Genomic DNA, 27,010 nt, shown 5'->3' with positions numbered 1-27,010 from the left:
TGTGATAGATAGATACTTTATTGATCCCGAGGGAAATTCAGTTAGTACTGAAGTGTGGTGGTGCGTTCAGGTACTGTGGTGGTGCGTTCAGGGACTGTATGGTGGTGCATTTAGAGACTGTGGTGGTGTGTTCACGGACTGCATGGTGGTGCGTTTAGAGACTGTGGTGGTGCGTTTAGGGACTGGATGGTGGTGCGTTCAGGGACTGTGGTGGTGCATTCAGACTGTGTGGTGGTGCGTTCAGGGACTGTATGGTGGTGCATTTAGAGACTGGTGGTGCGTTTAGAGACTGTGTGGTGCATTTAGAGACTGTGTGGTGTGTTCAGGGACTGCATGGTGGTGCATTTAGAGACTGTGGTGGTGCATTCAGGGACCGGTGGTGCTTTCAGACTGCGTGGTGGTGCGTTCAGGGACTGCGTGGTGGTGCGTTCAGGGACTGCGTGGTGGTGCGTTCAGGGATTGCATGGTGGTGCGTTTAGAGACTGTGGTGGTGCGTTCAGGGACTGTATGGTGGTGCGTTCAGGGACTGCGTGGTGGTACGTTCAGGGACTGCGTGGTGGTGCGTTCAGGGACTGCGTGGTGGTGCGTTCAGGGACTGCGTGGTGGTGCGTTCAGGGACTGCATGGTGGTGCATTTAAAGACTGGTGGTGCGTTCAGGGACTGCGTGGTGGTGCGTTCAGGGACTGCATGGTGGTGCGTTTAGAGACTGTGGTGGTGCGTTTAGGGACTGGATGGTGGTGCGTTCAGGGACTGTGGTGGTGCATTCAGACTGTGTGGTGGTGCGTTCAGGGACTGTATGGTGGTGCATTTAGAGACTGGTGGTGCGTTCAGGGACCGGTGGTGCATTTAGAGACTGTGTGGTGTGTTCAGGGACTGCATGGTGGTGCATTTAGAGACTGTGGTGGTGCATTCAGGGACCGGTGGTGCTTTCAGACTGCGTGGTGGTGCGTTCAGGGACTGCGTGGTGGTGCGTTCAGGGATTGCATGGTGGTGCGTTTAGAGACTGTGGTGGTGCGTTCAGGGACTGCGTGGTGGTACGTTCAGGGACTGCGTGGTGGTACGTTCAGGGACTGCGTGGTGGTGCGTTCAGGGACTGCGTGGTGGTGCGTTCAGGGACTGCGTGGTGGTGCGTTCAGGGACTGCGTGGTGGTGCGTTCAGGGACTGCGTGGTGGTGCATTTAGAGACTGGTGGTGCGTTCAGGGACTGCGTGGTGGTGCGTTCAGGGACTGCGTGGTGGTGCATTTAGAGACTGTGGTGGTGCGTTCAGGGACCGGTGGTGCGTTCAGGGACTGTATGGTGGTGCGTTCAGGGACTGTATGGTGGTGCGTTTAGAGACTGTGGTGGTGCGTTTAGAGACTGTGGTGGTGCGTTCAGGGACTGTGTGGTGGTGCGTTTAGAGACTGTGGTGGTGTGTTCAGGGACTGTATGGTGGTGTGTTCAGGGACTGCATGGTGGTGCGTTCAGGGACTGCATGGTGGTGCATTTAGAGACTGCATGGTGGTGCATTTAGAGACTGTGGTGGTGCGTTCAGGGACTGCATGGTGGTGCGTTCAGGGACTGCATGGTGGTGCATTTAGAGACTGTGGTGGTGCGTTCAGGGACTGCGTGGTGGTGCGTTCAGGGACTCATGGTGGTGCGTTCAGGGACTGCATGGTGGTGCGTTCAGGGACTCATGGTGGTGTGTTCAGGGACTGCATGGTGGTGCATTTAGAGACTGTGGTGGTGCATTCAGGGACCGGTGGTGCGTTCAGGGACTGCGTGGTGGTGCGTTCAGGGACTGCATGGTGGTGCATTTAGAGACTGTGTGGTGTGTTCAGGGACTGCATGGTGGTGCATTTAGAGACTGTGGTGGTGTGTTCAGAGACTGTGGTGGTGCATTCAGGGACCGGTGGTGCTTTCAGACTGTGTGGTGCGTTCAGGGACTGTATGGTGGTGTGTTCAGGGACTGTATGGTGGTGCGTTTAGAGACTGTGGTGGTGCGTTCAGGGACTGTGTGGTGGTGCGTTCAGGGACTGTGTGGTGGTGCGTTTAGAGACTGTGGTGGTGTGTTCAGGGACTGTATGGTGGTGTGTTCAGGGACTGCATGGTGGTGCGTTCAGGGACTGCATGGTGGTGCGTTCAGGGACTGCATGGTGGTGCATTTAGAGACTGTGGTGGTGCTTTCAGGGACTGCATGGTGGTGCATTTAGAGACTGTGGTGGTGCGTTCAGGGACTGCATGGTGGTGCGTTCAGGGACTGCATGGTGGTGCGTTCAGGGACTCATGGTGGTGCGTTCAGGGACTGCATGGTGGTGCGTTCAGGGACTCATGGTGGTGCGTTCAGGGACTGCATGGTGGTGCATTTAGAGACTGGTGGTGCGTTCAGGGACTGCGTGGTGGTTCGTTCAGGGACTGCGTGGTGGTTCGTTCAGGGACTGCATGGTGGTGCGTTCAGGGACTCATGGTGGTGCGTTCAGGGACTGCATGGTGGTGCGTTCAGGGACTGCATGGTGGTGCGTTCAGGGACTCATGGTGGTGCGTTCAGGGACTCATGGTGGTGCGTTCAGGGACTGCATGGTGGTGCGTTCAGGGCAGGTGGAGTCTTTCCTCCAAGCATTCCTGTCATACTGCCGTCTTGTTGCAGCATGTCGAGGAAGCAGGAGGAGACTGAAGGGTTAAGAGTGAGACGTGACCTCGAACCTCTTTGAAAAGAGTTTCGTGTTTTTCTGTCACTCGCGTTCACTCCCGGCGCTCTCAGTGTGGCGTCTTCGAGAAAGACATCCTGACCTTACATGTCCTTACCAGTGTTAAGGGGGGGGCGGGGTCTGGAGTGGGGGGGGGGGGGGGGGGTCTGGAGGCAGACAAACCAACAAGCCTTCAATGCTAACGATAATAATAATAATATTGCTACTAATAATCATAAAAAAATAAAGTTACTAATATAATGATATTATTTTTAATAATATTATTAATAATATCATTATTAATAATAATATTATTATTAATAATATTATTATTAATAATAATATCATTATTAATAATATTAATAATAATATCATTATTATATTAATAATAATATCATTATTAATAATATTAATAATAATATCATTATTATATTAATAATATTATCATTATTAATAATATTATTAATAATATTAATAATAATATAATTATTATATTAATAATATTATCACTATTAATAATATTATTAATAATATTAATAATAATATCATTATTAATCATATTATTAATAATATCATTATTAATAATAATATCATTATTAATAATATTAATAATAATATCATTATTAATAATATTAATAATAATATCATTATTAATCATATTATTAATAATATCATTATTAATAATAATATCATTATTAATAATATTAATAATAATATCATTATTAATAATATTAATAATAATATCATTATTAATAATATTATTAATAATATCATTATTAATAATATTAATAATAATATCATTATTATATTAATAATAATATCATTATTAATAATAATAATAATAATAATATCATTATTATTATTAATAATATTATTAATAATGATATTATTAATAATAATAGCAGGTGAGAGAGCGGTTAGTGAATGTGTTTGTCTGTCGAGGCCGGGGGGAGGAGAGAGAGCTGCCATCAGGAGGTCATGTGATTATCTGCAGTCTGTGATGGCGTGATGAAGCTCTCACTCGTTCAGCTGTTGGATCCTGTGTGTGTTTCAGCTCATGTGGAGAATGAGGAGCAGTACATCCAGTCCATGGAGAAGTTTGGAGACTGTGCTGGCAGGGAGAACGCCGAGGTGGGCTCGGCTTTCCACACATTTGCTGTTTTTACCAAAGAGCTGACGGCGCTCTTCAAAAACCTGGTGAGGAGGTTCAGTGAAAATGTTTGATGGACCTTCAGAGGAGAAGCTGTGGAGCTCTAACCCGACTTTCTGTTTGCAGCTGCAGAACATGAACAACATCATCACGTTTCCTCTGGACAGTCTGCTGAAAGGAGACCTGAAGGGGGTCAAAGGGGTTTGTGTGCACCTTCTTTAGTATTCCCTCCATTTTCAATCAAAACACTGCTTTCTTTTTCAATCAGTCGTTGGCTTAATAAATAGTGAATTAAAAGGTTCACAAGGTTCTTCAAGGTCACATGATCTCCTCTTCTTCTTCAGGTGAAGTCAGTGTCCTCGCTCCTCTTCATCATGTGTGTGAAGTGTGTTGTTGTAAATCCACTCTGATCCTGTATTTGATCATGTCTATAAACCCCTCTATTTCAGCCCTGCTCAGAACAGGCTGTTTCTGTGTCTGTAGCTTTAAATATGTAAATGAGCTGTGTCTGACCACGCCCCCTCTCTGGAAGGGCTCGGGTGTACTCGCTGCTTTCTGGCTCCATGTCCTATTGTTTACGGTGAGAAGGCAGACTCAGAGGGCAGAACAAACACCTAGCTGTGGGAGTGTCACCCACCTGGGGGAGGGGCTACTGCCCTTTGTGATGTCATGAAGGGGAGGGGCCACAGCCCTTTGTGATGTCATGATAGTAAAGAAACAACTATTTTTATAGCATCTTTAAAAATAAATAAACAAAGTGCTTTTACAGACTGCAGCCAGGTGTGGAGGAGTATTTTACTAAAGCTACCGGCTCCTGAACACCCCGGTCCCAGAGAGTCCTGGAACCCTAACCCAGAACACCCCGGTCCCAGAGAGTCCTGGAACCCTAACCCAGAACACCCCGGTCCCAGAGAGTCCTGGAACCCTAACCCAGAACACCCCGGTCCCAGAGAGTCCTGGAACCCTAACCCAGAACACCCCGGCCCCAGAGAGTCCTGGAACCCTAACCCAGAACACCCCGGTCCCAGAGAGTCCTGGAACCCTAACCCAGAACACCCCGGTCCCAGAGAGTCCTGGAACCCTAACCCAGAACACCCCGGTCCCAGAGAGTCCTGGAACCCTAACCCAGAACACCCCGGTCCCAGAGAGTCCTGGAACCCTAACCCAGAACACCCCGGTCCCAGAGAGTCCTGGAACCCTAACCCAGTCTGCTTCCTAAGGAACCCTCCTCAGGTTCCGTCACCTAGCTTGCTGCAGGGGTCGTTGTGGTTTTACCTTTCGCCACGTCTCACCAAACATCAGGACGCCACGTCTTACCCAACATCAGGACGCCACGTCTCACCGAACATCAGGACGCCACGTCTCACCCAACATCAGGACGCCACGTCTCACCCAACATCAGGACGCCATGTCTCACCGAACATCAGGACGCCATGTCTCACCCAACATCAGGACGCCACGTCTCACCCAACATCAGGACGCCACGTCTCACCCAACATCAGGACGCCATGTCTCACCCAACATCAGGACGCCACGTCTCACCCAACATCAGGACGCCACGTCTCACTGACCATAGGACGCCAAGTCTCACTGAACATAGGACGCCACGTCTCACCCAACATCAGGACGCCACGTCTCACCCAACATCAGGACGCCACGTCTCACTGACCATAGGACGCCACATCTCACTGAACATCAGGACGCCACGTCTCACTGAACATAGGACGCCATGTCTCACTGAACATCAGGACGCCACGTCTCACTGACCATAGGACGCCATGTCTCACTGAACATAAGACGCCACGTCTCACTGAACATCAGGACGCCACGTCTCACTGAACATCAGGACGCCACGTCTCACTGACCATAGGACGCCATGTCTCACTGAACATAGGACGCCATGTCTCACTGAACATCAGGACGCCACGTCTCACTGAACATCAGGACGCCACGTCTCACTGACCATAGGACGCCATGTCTCACTGAACATAGGACGCCATGTCTCACTGAACTTAAGACGCCACGTCTCACTGAACATCAGGACGCCACGTCTCACTGACCATAGGACGCCATGTCTCACTGAACATAGGACGCCATGTCTCACTGAACTTAAGACGCCACGTCTCACTGAACATCAGGACGCCACGTCTCACTGAACATAGGACGCCATGTCTCACTGAACATAAGACGCCACGTCTCACTGAACATCAGGACGCCACGTCTCACTGAACATAAGACGCCACGTCTCACTGAACATCAGGACGCCACGTCTCACTGAACATCTGGACGCCATGTCTCACTGAACATCAGGACGCCATGTGACATGAAAGGGGAAATCTATGATTCTAATTCTTGATCTTGTCTTCTCGCTCCTCCAGGACCTGAAGAAGCAGTTTGACAAATCGTGGAAGGACTACGAGACAAAGCTGTGAGGGGAAAAAAAAACTTCTTCTGCAATTTGAGAAACTTTCTTTTTTTGTTGCTCTTAATTTGACCTTTGACCTCCGCAGAGTGAAGATCGAAAAGGAGAAGCGGGAGCACGCCAAGCAGCACGGGATGATCCGCACCGAGTTCAGCGGAGGAGAGATCGCAGAAGAGATGGAGAAGGAGAGGCGACTGTTCCAGCTGCAGATGTGTGAGGTAACGACCATCTTTACCTGTGTGAGGTCACGCCCCTTCTTTACCTGTGTGAGGTCACGCCCCTTCTTTACCTGTGTGAGGTCACGCCCTCACCTGTGTGAGGTCACGCCCCTTCTTTACCTGTGTGAGGTCACGCCCTCACCTGTGTGAGGTCATGCCCCTTCTTTACCTGTGTGAGGTCACGCCCCTTCTTTACCTGTGTGAGGTCACGCCCTCACCTGTGTGAGGTCACGCCCTCACCTGTGTGAGGTCACGCCCTCACCTGTGTGAGGTCATGCCCCTTCTTTACCTGTGTGAGGTCATGCCCTCACCTGTGTGAGGTCACACCTCTTCTTTACCTGTGTGAGATCACGCCCCTTCTTTACCTGTGTGAGGTCACGCCCCTTCTTTACCTGTGTGAGGTCACGCCCTCACCTGTGTGAGGTCACACCTCTTCTTTACCTGTGTGAGGTCACACCTCTTCTTTACCTGTGTGAGGTCACGCCCTCACCTGTGTGAGGTCATGCCCCTTCTTTACCTGTGTGAGGTCACGCCCCTTCTTTACCTGTGTGAGGTCACGCCCCTTCTTTACCTGTGTGAGGTCACGCCCTCACCTGTGTGAGGTCATGCCGCGCCCACCTCGTCATTGGCCATAACTCTCGGCTCCTCCCCCTTTTAGAATTGTGTTCACTGAGTGTCTCTTCATGGTTTCCCTTCGCAGTACCTTCTTAAAGTGAACGAGATCAAAGTGAAGAAAGGCGCCGACTTCCTCCAGAACCTCATCAAGTATTTCCACGCTCAGTGCAAGTAGGTCACTCTGCACGCCTCGCGAGCACGCTTCACCTGTAGAGAAAACGCCTCCAAGGAGACACTGATTGGTTGAACTCTTCTTCTCTCTCGGTGTTTTCAGTTTCTTCCAGGATGGTCTGAAGGCCGTCGAGAGTCTGAAACCGTCCGTAGAGAAGCTGGCGTCCGACCTGACAGCGGTGAGGACTCGTCTGTTGGCGGCGCTCTGCTGCTGGTCACGTCTTAAAGTCCGTCTTCTTCTCTTCAGATCAAACAGACTCAGGATGGAGAGAGGAAACAGCTGATTCAGCTGCGAGATGTCCTGAAGGCCTCGCTGCAGTCGGAGCACAAAGAGGTGAGTGTAACTCTTGGCTGCCCCCTAGAGGACGCTTCCAGTACTGTACAGCCACGTGTCATGTTCCTCTCTTCAGGACTCTCAGGCCAAACAGAACTCAGGCTACAGCCTCCACCAGCTGCAGGGTAACAAGGCTCATGGCACCGAGTGCTCCGGATTCCTCTTCAAGAAAAGTGAGGGGTGAGTGAACTCAATGTCCCACAATTCCTCTGGAAAATATGTCTCCCTTCCTGGAGACTTTGACTTGTTGAACCTGTTAGCAGCTCAGTCCACCTGCTGATGTTTTCAGAGACGATTCGAGGACTCGAGTTCTGATTCTCAAACACACACGAAGGGTTAAACTCTGCCTCATTGTAAAAACTCACAGACAGGGGGCGCTAACAGAGATCAGGAACACACTTCCACCCCTGTGTCCTTCAAAATAAAAGCTCTGTAAATAAAACTTTGAGTGTTAATGAAGCAGCTGGTTTAACATAATGGCGTTCTTCACGATAACTCATCACGAACAGAAAGCCATGAACACTGAACATTGAACCTTGAACCTTGAACCTTGAACCTTGAGATGATTTAGCATGACGAGCTAACCTGTGAATGATTCATGTTGACCTTGTGTCGTCTCTCTGCAGCCTGAGGAAAGTGTGGCAGAAGAGGAAGTGCTCGGTGAAGAACGGTTTCCTCACGATTAGTCACGGCACGGTATGACCCCAGAGTCCTGTCCTCCTATTGGTCCTCCTGCTCCTTCTGCTTGCATGCTCTCAGCCAATGAAAAGTCGCCTTCTGGGTTTTATTTTTGTGTCAAAATGGTGGAAATAATCAAGATCTCATTTTTATTTTTTATTTTTATTTTATTTTTTTCCTTCTTTCTTTTATTTTTAAAGTTTTTACATGAAGAGTCAAACGGCCAATCAGGACAGAGCGTGCAGCAGAGGAAGAGAAGGAGGAGAAGGAGGAGCATAAGGAAAAGGATGACAAAGAGAAGGGTGGGAACAGGAGGGGAGGGAGGGGGCGGGGCTTCACTTCTGTACCTTCAACCTTTTGTCTCTGCTTCAGCGCTCGCTAACCCTGATTGGTTGTGATATAACAGAGAGTCACCGGAGACGGCGTGATGACAACCAGACTTTAAAACGTCTGATAGTCATCGTCCTGATGAGTCCACTGAACCGCTCGCCACTTTCCACCGTCAATCATCATGTTTACAAACAATAGAGAAATGTTGAATCTTCTGTGGATCCACAGAAGAAGAAACAGTGAAAGTCGTTTTAAACGACCTTCATCACGTCGACTCGCCGTCCCGTGTTGATGACGTCAATAAAGACGAGCAGCAGTGAAAGGGACGTCGTGGTTACTGCTGCTCTGACCTGCAGTAGCACCAGATGAAAATAAAGATCAATAAAACAGGAAGTTGTCAGTGATTTCTGTCTTTGGATGTCTCCGTGTGTCCTGCTGACCCCGTCTCACTCTGAGCCCTGATTCTTGTCTCTCAGGTTAACAGACCTCCAGCCAAACTCAACCTGCTCACCTGCCAGGTGAAGAGGAACCCAGACGAGAAGAAGAGCTTCGACCTGTTCTCACGTGAGCTGCCCACACAGGAAGTCATTGTTCTGTGTCTGATGTGTCAACATAGCTCTAACCCTTCCATGTGTGCAGATGACAGAACGTACCACTTCCAGACCGAGGATGAAGCCGAGTGTCAGATGTAAGTCTTTCAAAGTCTGACTGGACGTTAGCTTGAACGTGTCGTCTGACGGGATGTTCTCCCGTTTGTGCAGCTGGGTGTCGGTGCTGCAGAACAGCCGAGAGGAGGCTCTGAACACGGCGTTTAAAGGCGAGCAGAACGATGGAGAGAACAACATCGTGCAGGAGCTGACCAAAGCCATCGTAGGAGAGGTGAAGAGGATGAGCGGCAACGACAGCTGCTGCGACTGTGGCGCTCCGGGTCAGTCCCAACATGGAATCTTTTCAGACCTGGCACCTGTGCAAAGGTTCTGAATCTGCAGTGTGGTGGTTCCTTCCACCACCGGGGGGCGACAGAGGAGAAGAGTGTAGTTAGAGACTGGGGGGGCGGGGGACTGTAGACCTGGATGTGGCTGTTTTAAATGTAAAGAGAAGGAGACCAAACACGGACTCTTGGACCCCCCTATAGATAAACTGTCTCCCTTCCAGACACTCTAAAGAATCGCCCAGAGAGGTAGGAACCAGCAGAGGCCAGATCCCAGTAACCCAGGACTCTTTGTGGGTCTGATCAGTAAAGTGGCCCCGCGGTCTCAGAACAGATTGAAAGACTCTTGAGTATTGTTGACAGGAAGGGCTGAAGACAGACCGGTCTGCTGAGCGGCGGATGAAGGAGAAGGAAGTCGTTTTGAAAGTCTGTGTTTCATCAGCTTCCTGAAATGATTGTCCTCTCGTCACCTCAGCTCCCACCTGGCTGTCCACCAACCTCGGGGTGCTGATCTGCATCGAGTGCTCGGGGATCCACAGAGAGATGGGGGTCCACTACTCCAGGATCCAGAGTCTGGACCTGGACGTCCTGGGGACTTCAGAGCTGCTGGTCAGTGTTCGGTCTGGTCTTCAGGATCGTATTATTTAATGATGACCAGGCTTTTATAAATCAGGCTATGAATGATACATCAGTAAATCCCTGCAGAATATAACCAGGAAGAAAACGGCAAAGTTTGGTGAGTAAGTGAAGTGGAGATTTATGTGACGGAGAATAAGAATAACTCGTCAGTCGATGTCGACCATGTTTAGCACATAATAACAATCACATGACTTTAAACTGTAGCTGAGCAGCTCGTCCACTTTCTGTCCATCAGAAGACTAAATGTCCTCACAGAAGTCCACCTGGGACTGATTACAGGCTGTTGAACATTCCCGCTCCATATGTGGATAATGTTGTGTTCTAGTTGGCGAAGAATGTGGGAAACGCGAGCTTCAACGAGATCATGGAGGCGGAGCTGACGGCGCAGGACGTAACGAAGCCTGCGGCGAGCAGCGACATGTGAGTGGAATAATCCACAGAAGACTTTTCCACACAGACGTGAGACGTAACGTGTGCTGTGGATGTTTCCAGGCAGGTGAGGAAGGATTACATCACAGCTAAGTACACGGAGAAGCGCTTCGCTGAGCGGCGCTGTGGCGACGCTGCGTCCAGGCTGCAGACTCTGTACGAGGCGGTCAGGAACAAAGACATCCTGTCTCTGATCCAGGTCTACGCTGAGGGTGTGGACCTGATGGAGGCCAGCCCGCAGCCCAGCGAACACGTACGTCTGCACACCTTCATTTAACCCTAAGCTGCAGATAGAAGGCGGCCATCTTTGGCTCATTGTGTCGTATATATATAATATAATTAGTATAATTCATTATTTATTGAACAGATTGAATCGGTATGAAACGTTATCTAGTCGTCAGGTCACATTTTAAAGACGTCGCCGTCGTCGTTGTGCAGACTGAGTCTGAGAGAGCGCTGATTGGATCTGAACCCGGATGACCAGCAGAGTCAGCGCCTCTGTTCACGGGTCGCACGCACCAACCTGAGCTACTGAAGGCTCAGACATAGAAACAGTTCACACAGAGCTTTACAGACATAGAAACAGTTCACACAGAGCTTTACAGACATAGAAACAGTTCACACAGAGCTTTACAGACATAGAAACAGTTCACACAGAACTTTACAGACATAGAAACAGTTCACACAGAGCTTTACAGACATAGAAACAGTTCACACAGAGCTTTACAGACAGAAACATAGAAACAGTTCACACAGAGCTTTACAGACAGAAACATAGAAACAGTTCACACAGAGCTTTACAGACATAGAAACAGTTCACACAGAACTTTACAGACATAGAAACAGTTCACACAGAGCTTTACAGACAGAAACAGTTCACACAGAGCTTTACAGACATAGAAACAGTTCACACAGAGCTTTACAGACATAGAAACAGTTCACACAGAGCTTTACAGACATAGAAACAGTTCACACAGAGCTTTACAGACATAGAAACAGTTCACACAGAGCTTTACAGACAGAAACAGTTCACACAGAGCTTTACAGACAGAAACAGTTCACACAGAGCTTTACAGACATAGAAACAGTTCACACAGAGCTTTACAGACATAGAAACAGTTCACACAGAGCTTTACAGACATAGAAACAGTTCACACAGAGCTTTACAGACATAGAAACAGTTCACACAGAGCTTTACAGACAGAAACATAGAAACAGTTCACACAGAGCTTTACAGACATAGAAACAGTTCACACAGAGCTTTACAGACAGAAACAGTTCACACAGAGCTTTACAGACAGAAACAGTTCACACAGAGCTTTACAGACAGAAACATAGAAACAGTTCACACAGAGCTTTACAGACAGAAACAGTTCACACAGAGCTTTACAGACAGAAACATAGAAACAGTTCACACAGAGCTTTACAGACATAGAAACAGTTCACACAGAGCTTTACAGACAGAAACAGTTCACACAGAGCTTTACAGACATAGAAACAGTTCACACAGAGCTTTACAGACATAGAAACAGTTCACACAGAACTTTACAGACATAGAAACAGTTCACACAGAGCTTTACAGACATAGAAACAGTTCACACAGAGCTTTACAGACATAGAAACAGTTCACACAGAGCTGAAGGAAAGAAACAAATATAAGATGCTCTATAAATACATGTCAGTGATTTATCTGCTCTTAAAGAGAATATCTAAATGAACGTCACAAAGACTTCATAAAGTTCTATTCCAGGAAATGACATCACATGTGGTAAAGTGTTCCCGGAAAAAGTGGCGATGCTCTTCATGTGGTCCAGACCACGACGTTCAGACTCGTTCAGAACGTGCTAACCAATCAGAGTCGCTTCACCATCCCAGGAAAAGAATGAGAGGAGGTGAAGAGCTCTGCACAGACTGAATCAAACAGGATCAGCTCTCAGCGAATCAGAAAAGACCACCAGCGTCTTTTCTCCAAAGTCGCTCACCTGACAGACTTCTTCGTGTTTGTCTCGGTCAGGAACCCGGAGAGACGGTTCTGCACCTGGCGGTCCGTATGGGCGACAGAAACTCGCTGCACATTGTTGACTTCCTGGCACAAAACAGGTGATTTCCTCCTCATCATCACCTTCATGTCAACATGTCAGTGTGCTCATATACAGCGTTCTTACTGGGGCTAACCCTAACACAGATCCATCATGTCAACATGTCAGTGTGCTCATATACAGCGTTCTTACTGGGGCTAACCCTAACACAGATCCATCATGTCAACATGTCAGTGTGCTCATATACAGCGTTCTTACTGGGGCTAACCCTAACACAGATCCATCATGTCAACATGTCAGTGTGCTCATATACAGCGTTCTTACTGGGGCTAACCCTAACATAGATCCATCATGTCAACATGTCAGTGTGCTCATATACAGCGTTCTTACTGGGGCTAACCCTAACATAGATCCATCATGTCAACATGTCAGTGTGCTCATATACAGCGTTCTTACTGGGGCTAACCCTAACATAGATCCATCATGTCAACATGTCAGTGTGCTCATATACAGCGTTCTTACTGGGGCTAACCCTAACACAGATCCATCATGTCAACATGTCAGTGTGCTCATATACATCCATCTTCTTCTTTAAGCGTTCTTACTATGTGAACATAGATCCATCATGTCACCGTGAGGTGACGCGGCCTGCTTACAGCTTTATGAGCAGAAAAACAGACAGTCTCCATGTTTGTAGTTTAATATGACTGTGTGTGTTTCATGGTCAGAGGATGGACTCCATGTTTGTAGTTTAATATGACTGTGTGTGTTTCATGGTCAGAGGATGGACTCCATGTTTGTAGTTTTCTCTGTGTGTTTCAGTGGTCAGAGGATGGACTCCATGTTTGTAGTTGTATCTGTGTGTTTCAGTGGTCAGAGGATGGACTCCATGTTTGTAGTTGTATCTGTGTGTTTCAGTGGTCAGAGGATGGACTCCATGTTTGTAGTTTTAGCTGTGTTTCAGTAGTCAGAGGATGGACTCCATGTTTGTAGTTTTATCTGTGTGTTTCAGTGGTCAGAGGATGGACTCCATGTTTGTAGTTTTATCTGTGTGTTTCAGTGGTCAGGGGATGGACTCCATGTTTGTAGTTTTATCTGTGTGTTTCAGTGGTCAGAGGATGGACTCCATGTTTGTAGTTGTATCTGTGTGTTTCAGTGGTCAGAGGATGGACTCCATGTTTGTAGTTGTATCTGTGTGTTTCAGTGGTCAGAGGATGGACTCCATGTTTGTAGTTTTATCTGTGTGTTTCAGTGGTCAGAGGATGGTCTCCATGTTTGTAGTTTTATCTGTGTTTCAGTAGTCAGAGATGGACTCCATGTTTGTAGTTTTATCTGTGTGTTTCAGTGGTCAGAGGATGGACTCCATGTTTGTAGTTGTATCTGTGTGTTTCAGTGGTCAGAGGATGGACTCCATGTTTGTAGTTTTATCTGTGTGTTTCAGTGGTCAGAGGATGGACACCATGTTTGTAGTTTTATCTGTGTGTTTCAGTGGTCAGGGGATGGACTCCATGTTTGTAGTTTTATCTGTGTGTTTCAGTGGTCAGGGGATGGACTCCATGTTTGTAGTTTTCTCTGTGTGTTTCAGTGGTCAGAGGATGGACTCCATGTTTGTAGTTTTATCTGTGTGTTTCAGTGGTCAGAGGATGGACTCCATGTTTGTAGTTTTATCTGTGTGTTTCAGTGGTCAGAGGATGGACTCCATGTTTGTAGTTTTCTCTGTGTGTTTCAGTGGTCAGGGGATGGACTCCATGTTTGTAGTTTTCTCTGTGTGTTTCAGTAGTCAGAGGATGGACTCCATGTTTGTAGTTTTATCTGTGTGTTTCAGTGGTCAGAGGATGGACTCCATGTTTGTAGTTTTCTCTGTGTGTTTCAGTGGTAACCTGGACAAGCAGACGGTCAGAGGAAGCACGGCGCTGCATTACTGCTGTCTGACGGATAACAGCGAGTGTCTCAAACTGCTGCTGAGAGGAAAAGCTTCAGTGTCCATCAGTAAGAACACAAACACACATGTTGACTAAGAATAACAGATTTAAGGTTCGGACATCAGTGACCCAAACATACCAACAGAGTCACTCAGAGTCCGGACTCTCACCTTCAGAGGAAACAAAGATGGAGGACGACGGACAGGATAGAATACTTTTTACTAAAATGATAAAAATGCAGATGAAGACGTGGTGATGGCGTGTTTTACACGTCACAGAGCAAGCTGCCAGAACCCGGACCCAAGCCTCAGGGACGGGTCTAGTTTAAGAAGCACTGGGGCGTCCTGACGATGACGACAGCATGAACGGCTTTAAAGCTTCATTAATTAATTCAATTTTGTCTCAACAGCAAATGAAGCTGGAGAGACGCCGCTGGACATCGCCAAACGCCTCCGACACGCTCAGTGTGAAGAGCTGGTAAGACTTCCTGCATGTAACCCTGTATGAGCTCAAGTCCTGGTCCTACAGCAGAGCCCTAACCCTGTATGAGCTCAAGTCCTGGTCCTACAGCAGAGCCCTAACCCTGTATGAGCTCAAGTCCTGGTCCTACAGCAGAGCCCTAACCCTGTATGAGCTCAAGTCCTGGTCCTACAGCAGAGCCCTAACCCTGTATGAGCTCAAGTCCTGGTCCTACAGCAGAGCCCTAACCCTGTATGAGCTCAAGTCCTGGTCCTACAGCAGAGCCCTAACCCTGTATGAGCTCAAGTCCTGGTCCTACAGCAGAGCCCTAACCCTGTATGAGCTCAAGTCCTGGTCCTACAGCAGAGCCCTAACCCTGTATGAGCTCAAGTCCTGGTCCTACAGCAGAGCCCTAACCCTGTATGAGCTCAAGTCCTGGTCCTACAGCAGAGCCCTAACCCTGTATGAGCTCAAGTCCTGGTCCTACAGCAGAGCCCTAACCCTGTATGAGCTCAAGTCCTGGTCCTACAGCAGAGCCCTAACCCTGTATGAGCTCAAGTCCTGGTCCTACAGCAGAGCCCTAACCCTGTATGAGCTCAAGTCCTGGTCCTACAGCAGAGCCCTAACCCTGTATGAGCTCAAGTCCTGGTCCTACAGCAGAGCCCTAACCCTGTATGAGCTCAAGTCCTGGTCCTACAGCAGAGCCCTAACCCTGTATGAGCTCAAGTCCTGGTCCTACAGCAGAGTGTCCACTTTAGTCCTTCTCACAACCTTCGAACCAAACAAGCTGGACAATAAAGAGGATACAAACTATCTTAAGATAAAACAAAGTCTAGCAGGAGGAGCCAGATCATGAGTCCTTATTAAGAACTGATTCAGTTCCAGTTTAGGATCCAGTCTGAGCTCAACAGGTGAAAAGCTCCACGTGCCAGCGAGCAGCTGAGCAGCCTGACGACTTCAACATTTATAAATAAAGTTTTAAAAACATGACAATGAGGCGACCTCATCGACTTCCTGTCTGAGATTTAGAGATGTGGTTTATCATCGTCAGGGGCTCGATGTCTTTGATTACACAACCTTAAAGTGTGTGTGTGTGTGTGTGTGTGTGTGTGTGTGTGTGTGTGTGTGTGTGTGTGTGTGTGTGTGTGTGTGTGTGTGTGCGCTTCAGTTGACCCAGGCTCAGACAGGAAAGTTTAACGTCCATGTCCACGTGGAGTACGAGTGGCGTCTACAGAACGAGGACCTGGATGAGAGTGAGGACGAGATGGAGGACAAGGTGAGCGTCTTTCGGTTCAGCACTTTTAAAGCTCAGAGGTTCTTAGATGTGTAACAATCCCGTCTCTTCAGCCGATCCCAAACCGGCGTGATGAGCGTCCGGTCAGCTGCTTTGTGTCGGGGAGCGGTCCAATGCAGCCCAACATGGCGGTGCTGGCTCGGGATGCAGCCTTCTTGGCGCGGGACAAACTGAGGCCTCAGGTCCCCAGCATGATGGTCAGCAATGAGACCTATGGCACCATGATGGACGTGAACCTGCCGCCACTCGGACCCACACCCCCGCTGCCCCCGAGAGTGCCCAACAGAGGTCAGACATGAAGTTAATCAGATCCAGGGGAGGGACTGGAACATGGAGGATGGACTTAGATTTCCCTTTGCTCAGTCTCATCTGGCGTCTCTAGATACGAAGACATGAACTCGACTTCTTATGTTTAACATACGCTGTGGCTTTTCAAATCTTCTTTCTCCATCAGAAATGTCTTCTGTCATGTATTTATTGAAACATCATTAATATATATATATTATAAAAGTCATTTAGGTGTTTTTAACAGCAACACTATTCAATACGCTGATCTATGAATTCTTCAGTATATTTTCTCCCGGTTTGTCTCCCTGCGGCTTCAGGACACAGTAAACCTGTTGCCATGGAAACTGTAGGTAGACAGCGGTCATCCTCAGACCCCCCCAACCCCCAAACCCCTGAGAGGAACTCCTCTATGTATGGTGGGTGAAAGCTGCCGTCCTTAGTCAGTTCATCTTTACAGGATGTCTTTTCTAAAAGATTGACTTCTTATCTCTTCTCCTCCCAGTTCTCCCAGCAGCTCCTCCTCCTCCAGTAAACAAGAGGTCCAGCATGCTTGAGACCAAGACTTTGTTTGCCAAGAACACCCCCCTCCCTCCCCTCCCTCCTCCACCAGCAGCAGGACTCCCCCCAGCACCACCCATCCCACCACCACCCCACTTTAAAGCTCCACCCCTTCCTCCACCTGTCACCAGTCACCAGGGCAACAAGCCACCAGGACCCAAGTCCCCCAAATCACCGACTGGGTAGGTACTCTGGACTAGAAAGGACAACACTTGACTAGTTGGTTGTACTGGTTTGTTCAGGGCTGTAGTGGACTTCCCTTGTCTGAAGTGGACCATAATGAACCAAAGGGATTAGTATTGGACTGAACTGGGTTTAACTGGGCCATACTGAAGGCTACCAGAGTGTTGAAGGCTGTACTAGACTATTCTAGACTTGAGTCTGCTTGACTGTGGTGGGCTTTATTAAGCTCTGGTAGGTTGTACATGATGGAACCTCATTGGTCTCTGGTAGGCTGTAATGGCCACCATGGACACTGAAGGACTACCATTCTGGTTTCTGTTTGTTGTAAGCTAGTTGACACACATCAGCAGCTTTCTTTTGTTCAGGGCAAAAACAGCTGGAACTTAATCTACCTGACTCCTGTTGAGGATTATCTGAAGATAGATAGATAGATAGATAGATAGATAGATAGATAGATAGATAGATAGATAGATACTTTATTGATCCCGAGGGAAATTCAAGCTGAAGATAGAGAATGACAGATGGTTTCAGAGATGGGACTGTGCTGGCTGTTATTGGCCTTATTTGACTATAGTGAATACACTTGTAGGCCTTAGTGGACAGTACGGGACTGAGCAGACTAAAGTGGTCTTTAGTGTGCTATAGTGATGCTACTGTAGATAGATAGATAGATGATAGATGATAGATAGATAGATAGATAGATAGATAGATAGATAGATAGATAGATAGATAGATAGATAGATGATAGATAGATAGATAGATAGATAGATAGATAGATAGATAGATAGATAGATAGATAGATGATAGATAGATAGATAGATAGATAGATAGATAGATAGATAGATAGATAGATAGATGATAGATAGATAGATAGATAGATAGATAGATAGATAGATAGATAGATAGATAGATAGATAGATGATAGATAGATAGATAGATAGATAGATACTTTATTGATCCCGAGGGAACTTCAGGGCATCCAGTAGCAGTATACAGACAGGCAGGACACAAGACATTAGTTACAATACACACCTGCTGTCCCCCCTCCCCTCTGTATACAATAATCCCCAAACAGATTTAGCAGCCCCTATGTGACTAAGAGTAAATATAATTACAGGTTAAAGCTGTGCAGTTAGCATTAGCAATTAGACTTAAACTAATATAGCATAATGTACATAACATGTGAAGGAGAGAAAAACATGTGCTGGTTAAAAGAGACCTGTAAACAGTTAAAGAGCCTTAGAAACAAAGTGCTGACCTTCTAGAAACTAGTTCCATGTGCATGTACAGAGGTGTTTGAGGTAGTGCCAGAGGTGTGAGTACAGTCATTAAACAGTCAATGCAGGGATGTAAATTGGTTCACCAACTTAAAGGAGCAGTGATTAGCATTAAGTGTCCTAGACAATATGGTGAAACCAGGAGTGATTAGGGTGATTATCATTAAAGTACCCAACTATTGAGGAGCAGATTAGCATGAAGTGTTGAAGACAATAGAGTGAAACTTGACCTAATTAGGGTGATCATGTCAACCATTACAGATGTAGCATAACACAACAGTAGGATGAAACCAGACATGATTAGGGTGATTATCTTTAAAGTGACCAGTGCTCAGTAAGGTGACTATCAATATGCATTAAAGTGTCCAACTGGAGGCTGACTCTGAGGTCAGCAGTGCAGATGAGGAGTGAGAAAAAAGTGAAAAGAAAAAAAGAGTCCAGGGTTCACTGTGCGCTTCTTCCCTGCTGTGACAGTGAAGTGTTGTACAGTCTTATGGCCTATAGGGGGACAAAAGAGTTCTTGAGTCTGTCCGTGGAGCACGACTGTGACAGCAGTCTGTCACTGAACATGCTCCTCTGCCCGGTGAAGGTGCTGTGCAGAGGGTGGTGTGTGTTGTCCATGATGGAGAGCATTTTGTCCAGAGACCTCCTCTCTACCACGGTCACCAGTGAGTCCAGCTCTGTACCCACCACAGAGCCGGCCCTCCTCACCAGTGAGTCCAGCTCTGTACCCCCCACAGAGCCAGCCCTCCTCACCAGAGAGTCCAGCTCTGTACCCACCACAGAGCCAGCCCTCCTCACCAGTGAGTCCAGCTCTGTACCCACCACAGAGCCAGCCCTCCTCACCAGAGAGTCCAGCTCTGTACCCCCCACAGAGCCTCCTCACCAGTGAGTCCAGCTCTGTACCCACCACAGAGCCAGCCCTCCTCACCAGTGAGTCCAGCTCTGTGCCCACCACAGAGCCGGCCCTCCTCACCAGTCTGTCCAGGCGTGCTGCGTCCCTCTTCTTGCAGCTTCCTCCCCAGCACACCACTGCGTAGAAGAGGACGCTGGACACCACAGACTGGTAGAACATCTGCAGCAGCTTTTTGCAGATGTTGAAGGACCCCAGCCTTCTCAGGAAGTACAGACGGCTCTGTCCCTTCCTGCAGGTAGTGTCCATGTTAGGTGACCAGTCCAGTTTGTCATCCAGCTGCAGCCCCAGGTACCCGTAGGTCCTGACCACCTCCACGTCGACCCCGCCGATGGAAACAGGTTCTAGATGTGGTTTCTTCCTTCGGAAGTCCACCACCATCTCCTTGGTCTTGGAGGTGTTTAGCTGCAGATGGTTGGCACTGCACCACGTCACAAAGTCCTCGATCAGGCTCCTGTACTCCTCCTCCTGTCCATCCCTGACACAAGCAACTATCGCAGTGTCGTCCGAGTATTTCTGCATGTGGCAGAGCTCAGAGTTATACTGGAAGTCAGAGGTGTACAGGGTGAACAGGACAGGGGAGAGCACAGTCCCCTGTGGTGCTCCGGTGCTGCTGACCACAGTGTCAGATGTGCAGTCCTTCAGTCTGACGTACTGTGGTCTCTCTGTGAGGTAGTCCGTGATCCACCTCACCAGGTGCGAGTCCACCCTCATCTCGGTCAGCTTGTCTCTCAGTAGGAGGGGATGGATGGTGTCGAAGGCGCTTGAGAAATCAAAGAACATGATTCTCATCACGCTGCTCCCTTTGTCCAGATGAGAGTAAGCCCTGTGTAGAAGATAGAGGATGGCATCGTCCACGCCCACCTTTGCCTGGTATGCAAACTGCAAGGGATCCTGTGCATGTTGGACCTGGGGTCTGAGGTGTTGGAGCAGCAGCCGTTCAAAGGTCTTCATAACGTGGGATGTCAGAGCGATTGGTCTGAAGTCGCCTGGTTCACTGGGGTTTTTCTTCTTGGGGACAGGGGTGAGGCACGAGGTCTTCCAGAGCACAGGAACCTTCCCGAGCCGCAGGCTCATGTTGAAGATGTGCTGAAGTGGCTCCCCCAGCTCAGCAGAGCAGGCCTTTAGCATCCTGGGACACACCTTGTCTGGGCCTGCTGCCTTCCTGGGGCGGAGTCTCTTCAGCTCCTTGCTCACCTGGTCTCTGGTGATGGTGGGGGGGAGGGGGGATGGATTGTCACTGGAGGTTGTATCTGTTCTGGTGGAGGTGTTGGGGGGAGTGAGAGGGGGGGAGGGGGTGTGTAGAGGGGTGCTGGGGGGGGGGAGGAGGGGTGCTGGGGGGGGGGAGGAGTGAGAGGGGGGGAGGGGGTGTGTAGAGGGGTGCTGGGGGGACAGGCACTGGCTGCAGCGACGGGGCTGTCGAACCTGTTAAAAAACAAGTTGAGCTGGTTTGCTCTCTCAGGGTCCCCGTCTTCTGCGTTGTTGTTTTTCTTTTTGCAGCCTGTGATGGTCTTCATGCCCTCCCAGACCTCCCTCATGTTGTTCTGCTGCAGCTTCTGTTCTACCTTCCTTCTGTACTCCTCCTTTGCCTCTTGGAGTCTGACCTTGAGTTCCACATGCACCCACTTCAGCTCTGCCTGGTCTCCCTCCTTGAATGCCCTTTTCTTCCTGTTAAGGATCTCCTTGACATCGCTGGTGATCCAGGGCTTGTTGTTCGGGAAGCAGCGCACAGTTTTAGTGGGAACCACAACGTCCATGCAGAAGTTCATGTAGTCAGTTGTGCAGTGTGTGACCCCCTCAATGTCATCACCATGGGTCTCTTGTAGGGCACTCCAGTCAGTGGTCTCAAAACAGTCTCTGAGGGCCTCCTCTGCCTCAGGAGACCACTTTCTGAAGGTGCGTGTGGTTATCGGTTGTCTCTGGATCATAGTTTTGTACTGTGGCTTGAGTAGGACCAGGTTGTGGTTGGACTTACCCAGAGGTGGTAACGGGGTGGCAGTGTAGGCGTCCTTCACGTTTGCATACAGGAGGTCTATTGTCCTGTTCTTCCTGGTGGGACAGCTTACAAACTGGTGAAAGTCCGGTAGTGTGGAGTTCAATGTAACGTGGTTAAAGTCCCCTGAGATGGCGATGAAAGCATCCGGGTGCAGCGTTTGTAATCTTGAGGTGGTCGCGTGGATGACGTCACACGCAGTTTCGGCGTGTGCCCGGGGAGGAACGTAGACACAGAGCACGATCACGTGAGAGAATTCCCTCGGCATGTAGTAAGGATGGAGACCCACCGCCAGCAGCTCGATGTCTTTGCTGCACGTTGCCTCCTTCACAGTAACATGTCCATGGTGGCACCATCTGGTGTTAATAAACAGCGCGAGTCCTCCTCCTTTCCGTTTGTCGCTACGTTTCGTGTCTCTGTCCGCTCTCACTGTAGTGAAGCCCGGTAGATCCACGTTAGCGTCCGGGGTGTTTTGAGTCAGCCAGGTTTCTATGAGGCACATTAAACTGCACTCTCTAAATGTCCGATTGTTCCTCACAAGCGCAGCCAGCTCGTCTGTCTTGTTGGTTAGACAGTTTACGTTCCCCATAACTATCACCGGAACCGAGGGCTTGTACCTCCATCGCTTAGCCGCGAGCTTAGCCCTTACCAGGGCCCCAGCTCTACAGCCTCTATACCGCCGCCTCAGCTCCTCTGGTATCGGGTGAACGATGCCGGCTTGTCCCGCTGACCGGAGCGAGAGCAGCGTTTCCCTTGAATAGGAAAGTTTTCCGCTGCTATTTCCACGAAAACACGAAAAAGTATCCATAGGATACATAAAGTTATACACTGAAGGTGTACTATAAAAACTATATAGTATAGTACTATAAAAACTATAAACGTAGAAGTTGGCACAGAGCCACAACAAACGAATAACATATCAGACGAGTGCGACAGGGACGGAGCTACTGAATGTGCGGCCACTCACGTCGGCGCACAGGTTAATAATCCTGTAGAGGTCTCTGCTGCCCTGTACTGGCATGTGCTTGATTGAAGTGGGTTGTACTGGTCCATTGTGGGATATACTAGACTGTACAGACTGGTTTGGGTCATTCTTCAGACAGTAAATGACTTTGGTTGCACATACTGAACTGTAGTGGGCTGTCGTGGATGTTACTGGACAGTATGTGTCCTTACCATTAAGCCAGACACGCAGCTCAATCGCTCGCCATCTGTCATGCTGTGTACAGGAGGTTTGTATAGACTGCTGGTGTCGCTTCCAGTTAATACTGGTCTGAACTGGTTTGTAATGGATGCACATTAAATACTTTTTTAATTCTGTCGGCTTTCAGATCAGTGAAGAGGCCTCCACAGAGACCTTCTCTCAGGACCCCCTCTGTGGACAAACGAGGTAACACGCACACACCAAACCAATCAAAACTTAAAAAAGCTTGTCCTGCTGACCAATCACAGGACTCTGTCAGAAAAGATGAAGTGGAATGTGACGAGTGGTTCTGTCAATATCACTGATGATTGGGACGGCATGTCCTCTCTGCAGGGTCTCTGTCCAAATCCCCTCAGAGTCCTTCTCCTCCAACACCCAAACCCAGGAACACGTTCTCCGTAAGTCCTCGAACACAACACAGAAATCCATGGTCAACTATGAGGCTGTGTCCATAATCCCTCCCTTTTCACTATGTAGTGGACACGCCATTTTACAGTGCTGTCCGAATTCTGTATCAGTACTCACTATATAGTCCACTACATTACCTCTATATATAGTCCACTACATTACCTCTATATATAGTCCACTACATTACCTCTATATATAGTCCACTACATTACCTCTATATAGTCCACTACATTAACTCTATATATAGTCCACTACATTAACTCTATATATAGTCCACTACATTACCTCTATATAGTCCACTACATTACCTCTCTATATAGTCCACTACATTACCTCTATATATAGTCCACTACATTAACTCTATATATAGTCCACTACATTAACTCTATATATAGTCCACTACATTAACTCTATATATAGTCCACTACATTAACTCTATATATAGTCCACTACATTAACTCTATATATAGTCCACTACATTAACTCTATATATAGTCCACTACATTAACTCTATATATAGTCCACTACATTAACTCTATATATAGTCCACTACATTAACTCTATATATAGTCCACTACATTACCTCTATATAGTCCACTACATTACCTCTCTATATAGTCCACTACATTACCTCTCTATATAGTCCACTACACTAACTCTCTATATATAGTCCACTACATTAACTCTATATATAGTCCACTACATTAACTCTATATATAGTCCACTACATTACCTCTATATAGTCCACTACATTACCTCTATATATAGTCCACTACATTAACTCACTATATAGTCCACCACATTAACTCACTATATAGTCCACTACATTAACTCTATATATAGTCCACTACATTAACTCACTATATAGTCCACTACATTAACTCACTATATAGTCCACTACATTAACTCTATATATAGTCCACTACATTAACTCACTATATAGTCCACTACATTAACTCTCTATATAGTCCACTACATTAACTCTCTATATAGTCCACTACATTAACTCACTATATAGTCCACTACATTAACTCACTATATAGTCCACTACATTAACTCACTATATAGTCCACTACATTAACTCTATATATAGTCCACTACATTACCTCTATATATAGTCCACTACATTAACTCTATATATAGTCCACTACATTAACTCACTATATAGTCCACTACATTAACTCTATATATAGTCCACTACATTAACTCTATATATAGTCCACTACATTAACTTTATATATAGTCCACTACATTAACTCTATATATAGTCCACTACATTAACTCTATATATAGTCCACTACATTAACTCTATATATAGTCCACTACATTACCTCTATATAGTCCACTACATTAACTCTATATATAGTCCACTACATTACCTCTATATAGTCCACTACATTAACTCTATATATAGTCCACTACATTAACTCTATATAGTCCACTACATTAACTTTATATATAGTCCACTACATTAACTCTATATATAGTCCACTACATTAACTCTATATATAGTCCACTACATTAACTCTATATATAGTCCACTACATTAACTCTATATATAGTCCACTACATTAACTCTATATATAGTCCACTACATTAACTCACTATATAGTCCACTACATTAACTCTATATATAGTCCACTACATTAACTCACTATATAGTCCACTACATTAACTCTATATATAGTCCACTACATTAACTCACTATATAGTCCACTACATTAACTCACTATATAGTCCACTACATTAACTCTATATATAGTCCACTACATTAACTCTATATATAGTCCACTACATTAACTCACTATATAGTCCACTACATTAACTCACTATATAGTCCACTACATTAACTCTATATATAGTCCACTACATTAACTCACTATATAGTCCACTACATTAACTCTATATATAGTCCACTACATTAACTCTATATATAGTCCACTACATTAACTCTATATATAGTCCACTACATTAACTCTATATAGTCCACTACATTAACTCTATATATAGTCCACTACATTAACTCTATATATAGTCCACTACATTAACTCTATATATAGTCCACTACATTAACTCTATATATAGTCCACTACATTAACTCTATATAGTCCACTACATTAACTCTATATATAGTCCACTACATTAACTCTATATATAGTCCACTACATTAACTCTATATAGTCCACTACATTAACTCTATATATAGTCCACTACATTAACTCTCTATATAGTCCACTACATTACCTCTATATATAGTCCACTACATTACCTCTATATATATATATATATATATATATATATATATATATATATATATATATATATATATATGGACATCTCTATGTATATGACTCACTGTGTGTGTTCAGAAGCAGAAGCCTAAGAGGGTGAAGGCCATCTACAACTGTTCAGCTGATAATCCAGACGAGCTGACGTTCAGCGAGGGCGAGGTTCTTGTTGTGGAGGGGGAGGAGGACAGCGAGTGGTGGGTGAGTGACAGCTCCTCCTCCAAACACATCAACACTTCTCTGTAAACACAATCATTTATTTATTTATCGTTTATTTTTCACGTCATATTGATCCATTAAAATCATTTCTACTCATCCAGTAACAACGTACGTCTAAAGACGCCATCACTCACAAACTCTGGTTTATTTTAACTCGCTGGGTCACGGAGACTCAGTAAGTCATGAATGTTTTTTATTTTTTATTTTGTCATGTTAGACATCCGTTCTGCAAAGCTGCACATCGATGAATCTGATTGGTTGTAAAATAACACAATTTGCTGAAGCAGCTGGTGGAGTCACTGCGTTCAGAAGAAGAAAAACGTTTTGATTACCTTTCTAACTGACTGACGTTTTATTCATGATTTTTTATTTCATGGTTTATTTGATTGATGTTGTTTATGATGGACTGAGCACGCTCACTGTGAACTTTGAATAATAAATATAAATATGAACGTTGTGTCTGTCTCAGGTCGGTTACGTTGAAGCAGATCCGACCAGGAGAGGAGTGTTTCCTGTCACCTTTGTTCACTTCATCACCGAGTGACGACTTTGTGAACTCTCGAAGGAACGGAAACATTACGGACAAAAACTCAACAGGATCCTCAGGAGACCTGAATCTGACACCTTAGACCTGAACCTGAGACTGGAACTGGACTGAAACAAACACTGAAGCTGCTTTTAGTTCCTCCTTTAAAGCTTTGTTCAAATTTCTGCTATCAGATGGTCTTCACTAAAAATTTTTTTTTGAAATTTCCCCCACACCTCGTTCAAACCAAACGACCCAGAAGAGATTTTCAAAGATCCCGCTTATTAATGTTTGAGGGTTCAAAATCCTCCAGCAGATAATTAATACCGACTTATTCTGAATATGAACTCAAACATCATGAAACATGTTGTCATCTTCTTTTGAGGTTGTTGAGAAGATCCTCCATCACACAACATAGAGGTCCATCAAAAGCTGGTTTCCTGGTTTTGACCTGAACTGGATCCCCCCCCCCCCCCCCCCCCACCTTGGTTCTGGACCTCAGGCTCTGGAGTCTGAACCTTCTGCAGCATGACGTTTGGACATCAGGAGAACATGACTCTGCTTCAGACGGAGACGTCCACTCACTGTCGGACACTGAAACACTCCTTTCTGTTTTTAAATGTTATCACAACAAATCTTTAGAAACAGTTTTATCTTTAATGTTGGCTGAAGGGAATCTGTGTCTTTATTTCATAAATATCTCTCTTATAACACGCCATTAAAAACATGTGGACGCTCTTTTACTACAGCTAGTGTGTAGTCCTCTTTATTTGGTTTGTTCTGATGTCATCAAATAATACTCATAATATGACTCCGATCAAGTCCTCAACAAATAACTTTAAATATGACAATATTTCA

General features: G+C 46.5%; 1 protein-coding gene across 2 annotated transcripts in view; it reads left to right on the top strand.

Annotated features, from left to right (window-relative positions):
• The window catches only part of asap2b (ArfGAP with SH3 domain, ankyrin repeat and PH domain 2b), a 32,657-nt gene extending 6,115 nt beyond the window's left edge, over positions 1–26,542 (top strand). The window contains exons 3-29 of one of the 2 annotated variants that reach the window (XM_079364898.1): positions 3,719–3,861; positions 3,941–4,015; positions 6,193–6,242; positions 6,325–6,454; positions 7,155–7,240; positions 7,344–7,419; positions 7,488–7,574; positions 7,651–7,754; positions 8,201–8,270; positions 8,453–8,554; positions 9,059–9,146; positions 9,222–9,270; positions 9,344–9,510; positions 9,989–10,122; positions 10,478–10,572; positions 10,645–10,834; positions 12,596–12,681; positions 14,494–14,609; positions 14,952–15,019; positions 16,170–16,277; positions 16,349–16,583; positions 16,901–16,999; positions 17,086–17,323; positions 22,839–22,897; positions 23,045–23,109; positions 25,489–25,608; positions 26,096–26,542. In XM_079364898.1, coding sequence (XP_079221024.1) covers positions 3,719–3,861; positions 3,941–4,015; positions 6,193–6,242; positions 6,325–6,454; positions 7,155–7,240; positions 7,344–7,419; positions 7,488–7,574; positions 7,651–7,754; positions 8,201–8,270; positions 8,453–8,554; positions 9,059–9,146; positions 9,222–9,270; positions 9,344–9,510; positions 9,989–10,122; positions 10,478–10,572; positions 10,645–10,834; positions 12,596–12,681; positions 14,494–14,609; positions 14,952–15,019; positions 16,170–16,277; positions 16,349–16,583; positions 16,901–16,999; positions 17,086–17,323; positions 22,839–22,897; positions 23,045–23,109; positions 25,489–25,608; positions 26,096–26,170 — 2,915 coding nt within the window. In that variant the 3' untranslated portion in view covers positions 26,171–26,542. The remainder of the gene's footprint in view (positions 1–3,718; positions 3,862–3,940; positions 4,016–6,192; positions 6,243–6,324; positions 6,455–7,154; positions 7,241–7,343; positions 7,420–7,487; positions 7,575–7,650; positions 7,755–8,200; positions 8,271–8,452; positions 8,555–9,058; positions 9,147–9,221; positions 9,271–9,343; positions 9,511–9,988; positions 10,123–10,477; positions 10,573–10,644; positions 10,835–12,595; positions 12,682–14,493; positions 14,610–14,951; positions 15,020–16,169; positions 16,278–16,348; positions 16,584–16,900; positions 17,000–17,085; positions 17,324–22,838; positions 22,898–23,044; positions 23,110–25,488; positions 25,609–26,095) is intronic. The other variant, XM_079364899.1, reaches the window with a different exon arrangement.
• Positions 26,543–27,010: the final 468 nt, after the last annotated feature.

The sequence above is a fragment of the Symphodus melops genome (genome assembly GCF_947650265.1).
Source record: "Symphodus melops genome assembly, chromosome: 1".
Taxonomy (NCBI): domain Eukaryota; kingdom Metazoa; phylum Chordata; class Actinopteri; order Labriformes; family Labridae; genus Symphodus; species Symphodus melops.
Note: the sequence above shows the minus strand (reverse complement) of the source record. Positions and strands in the feature narration are given on the sequence as shown.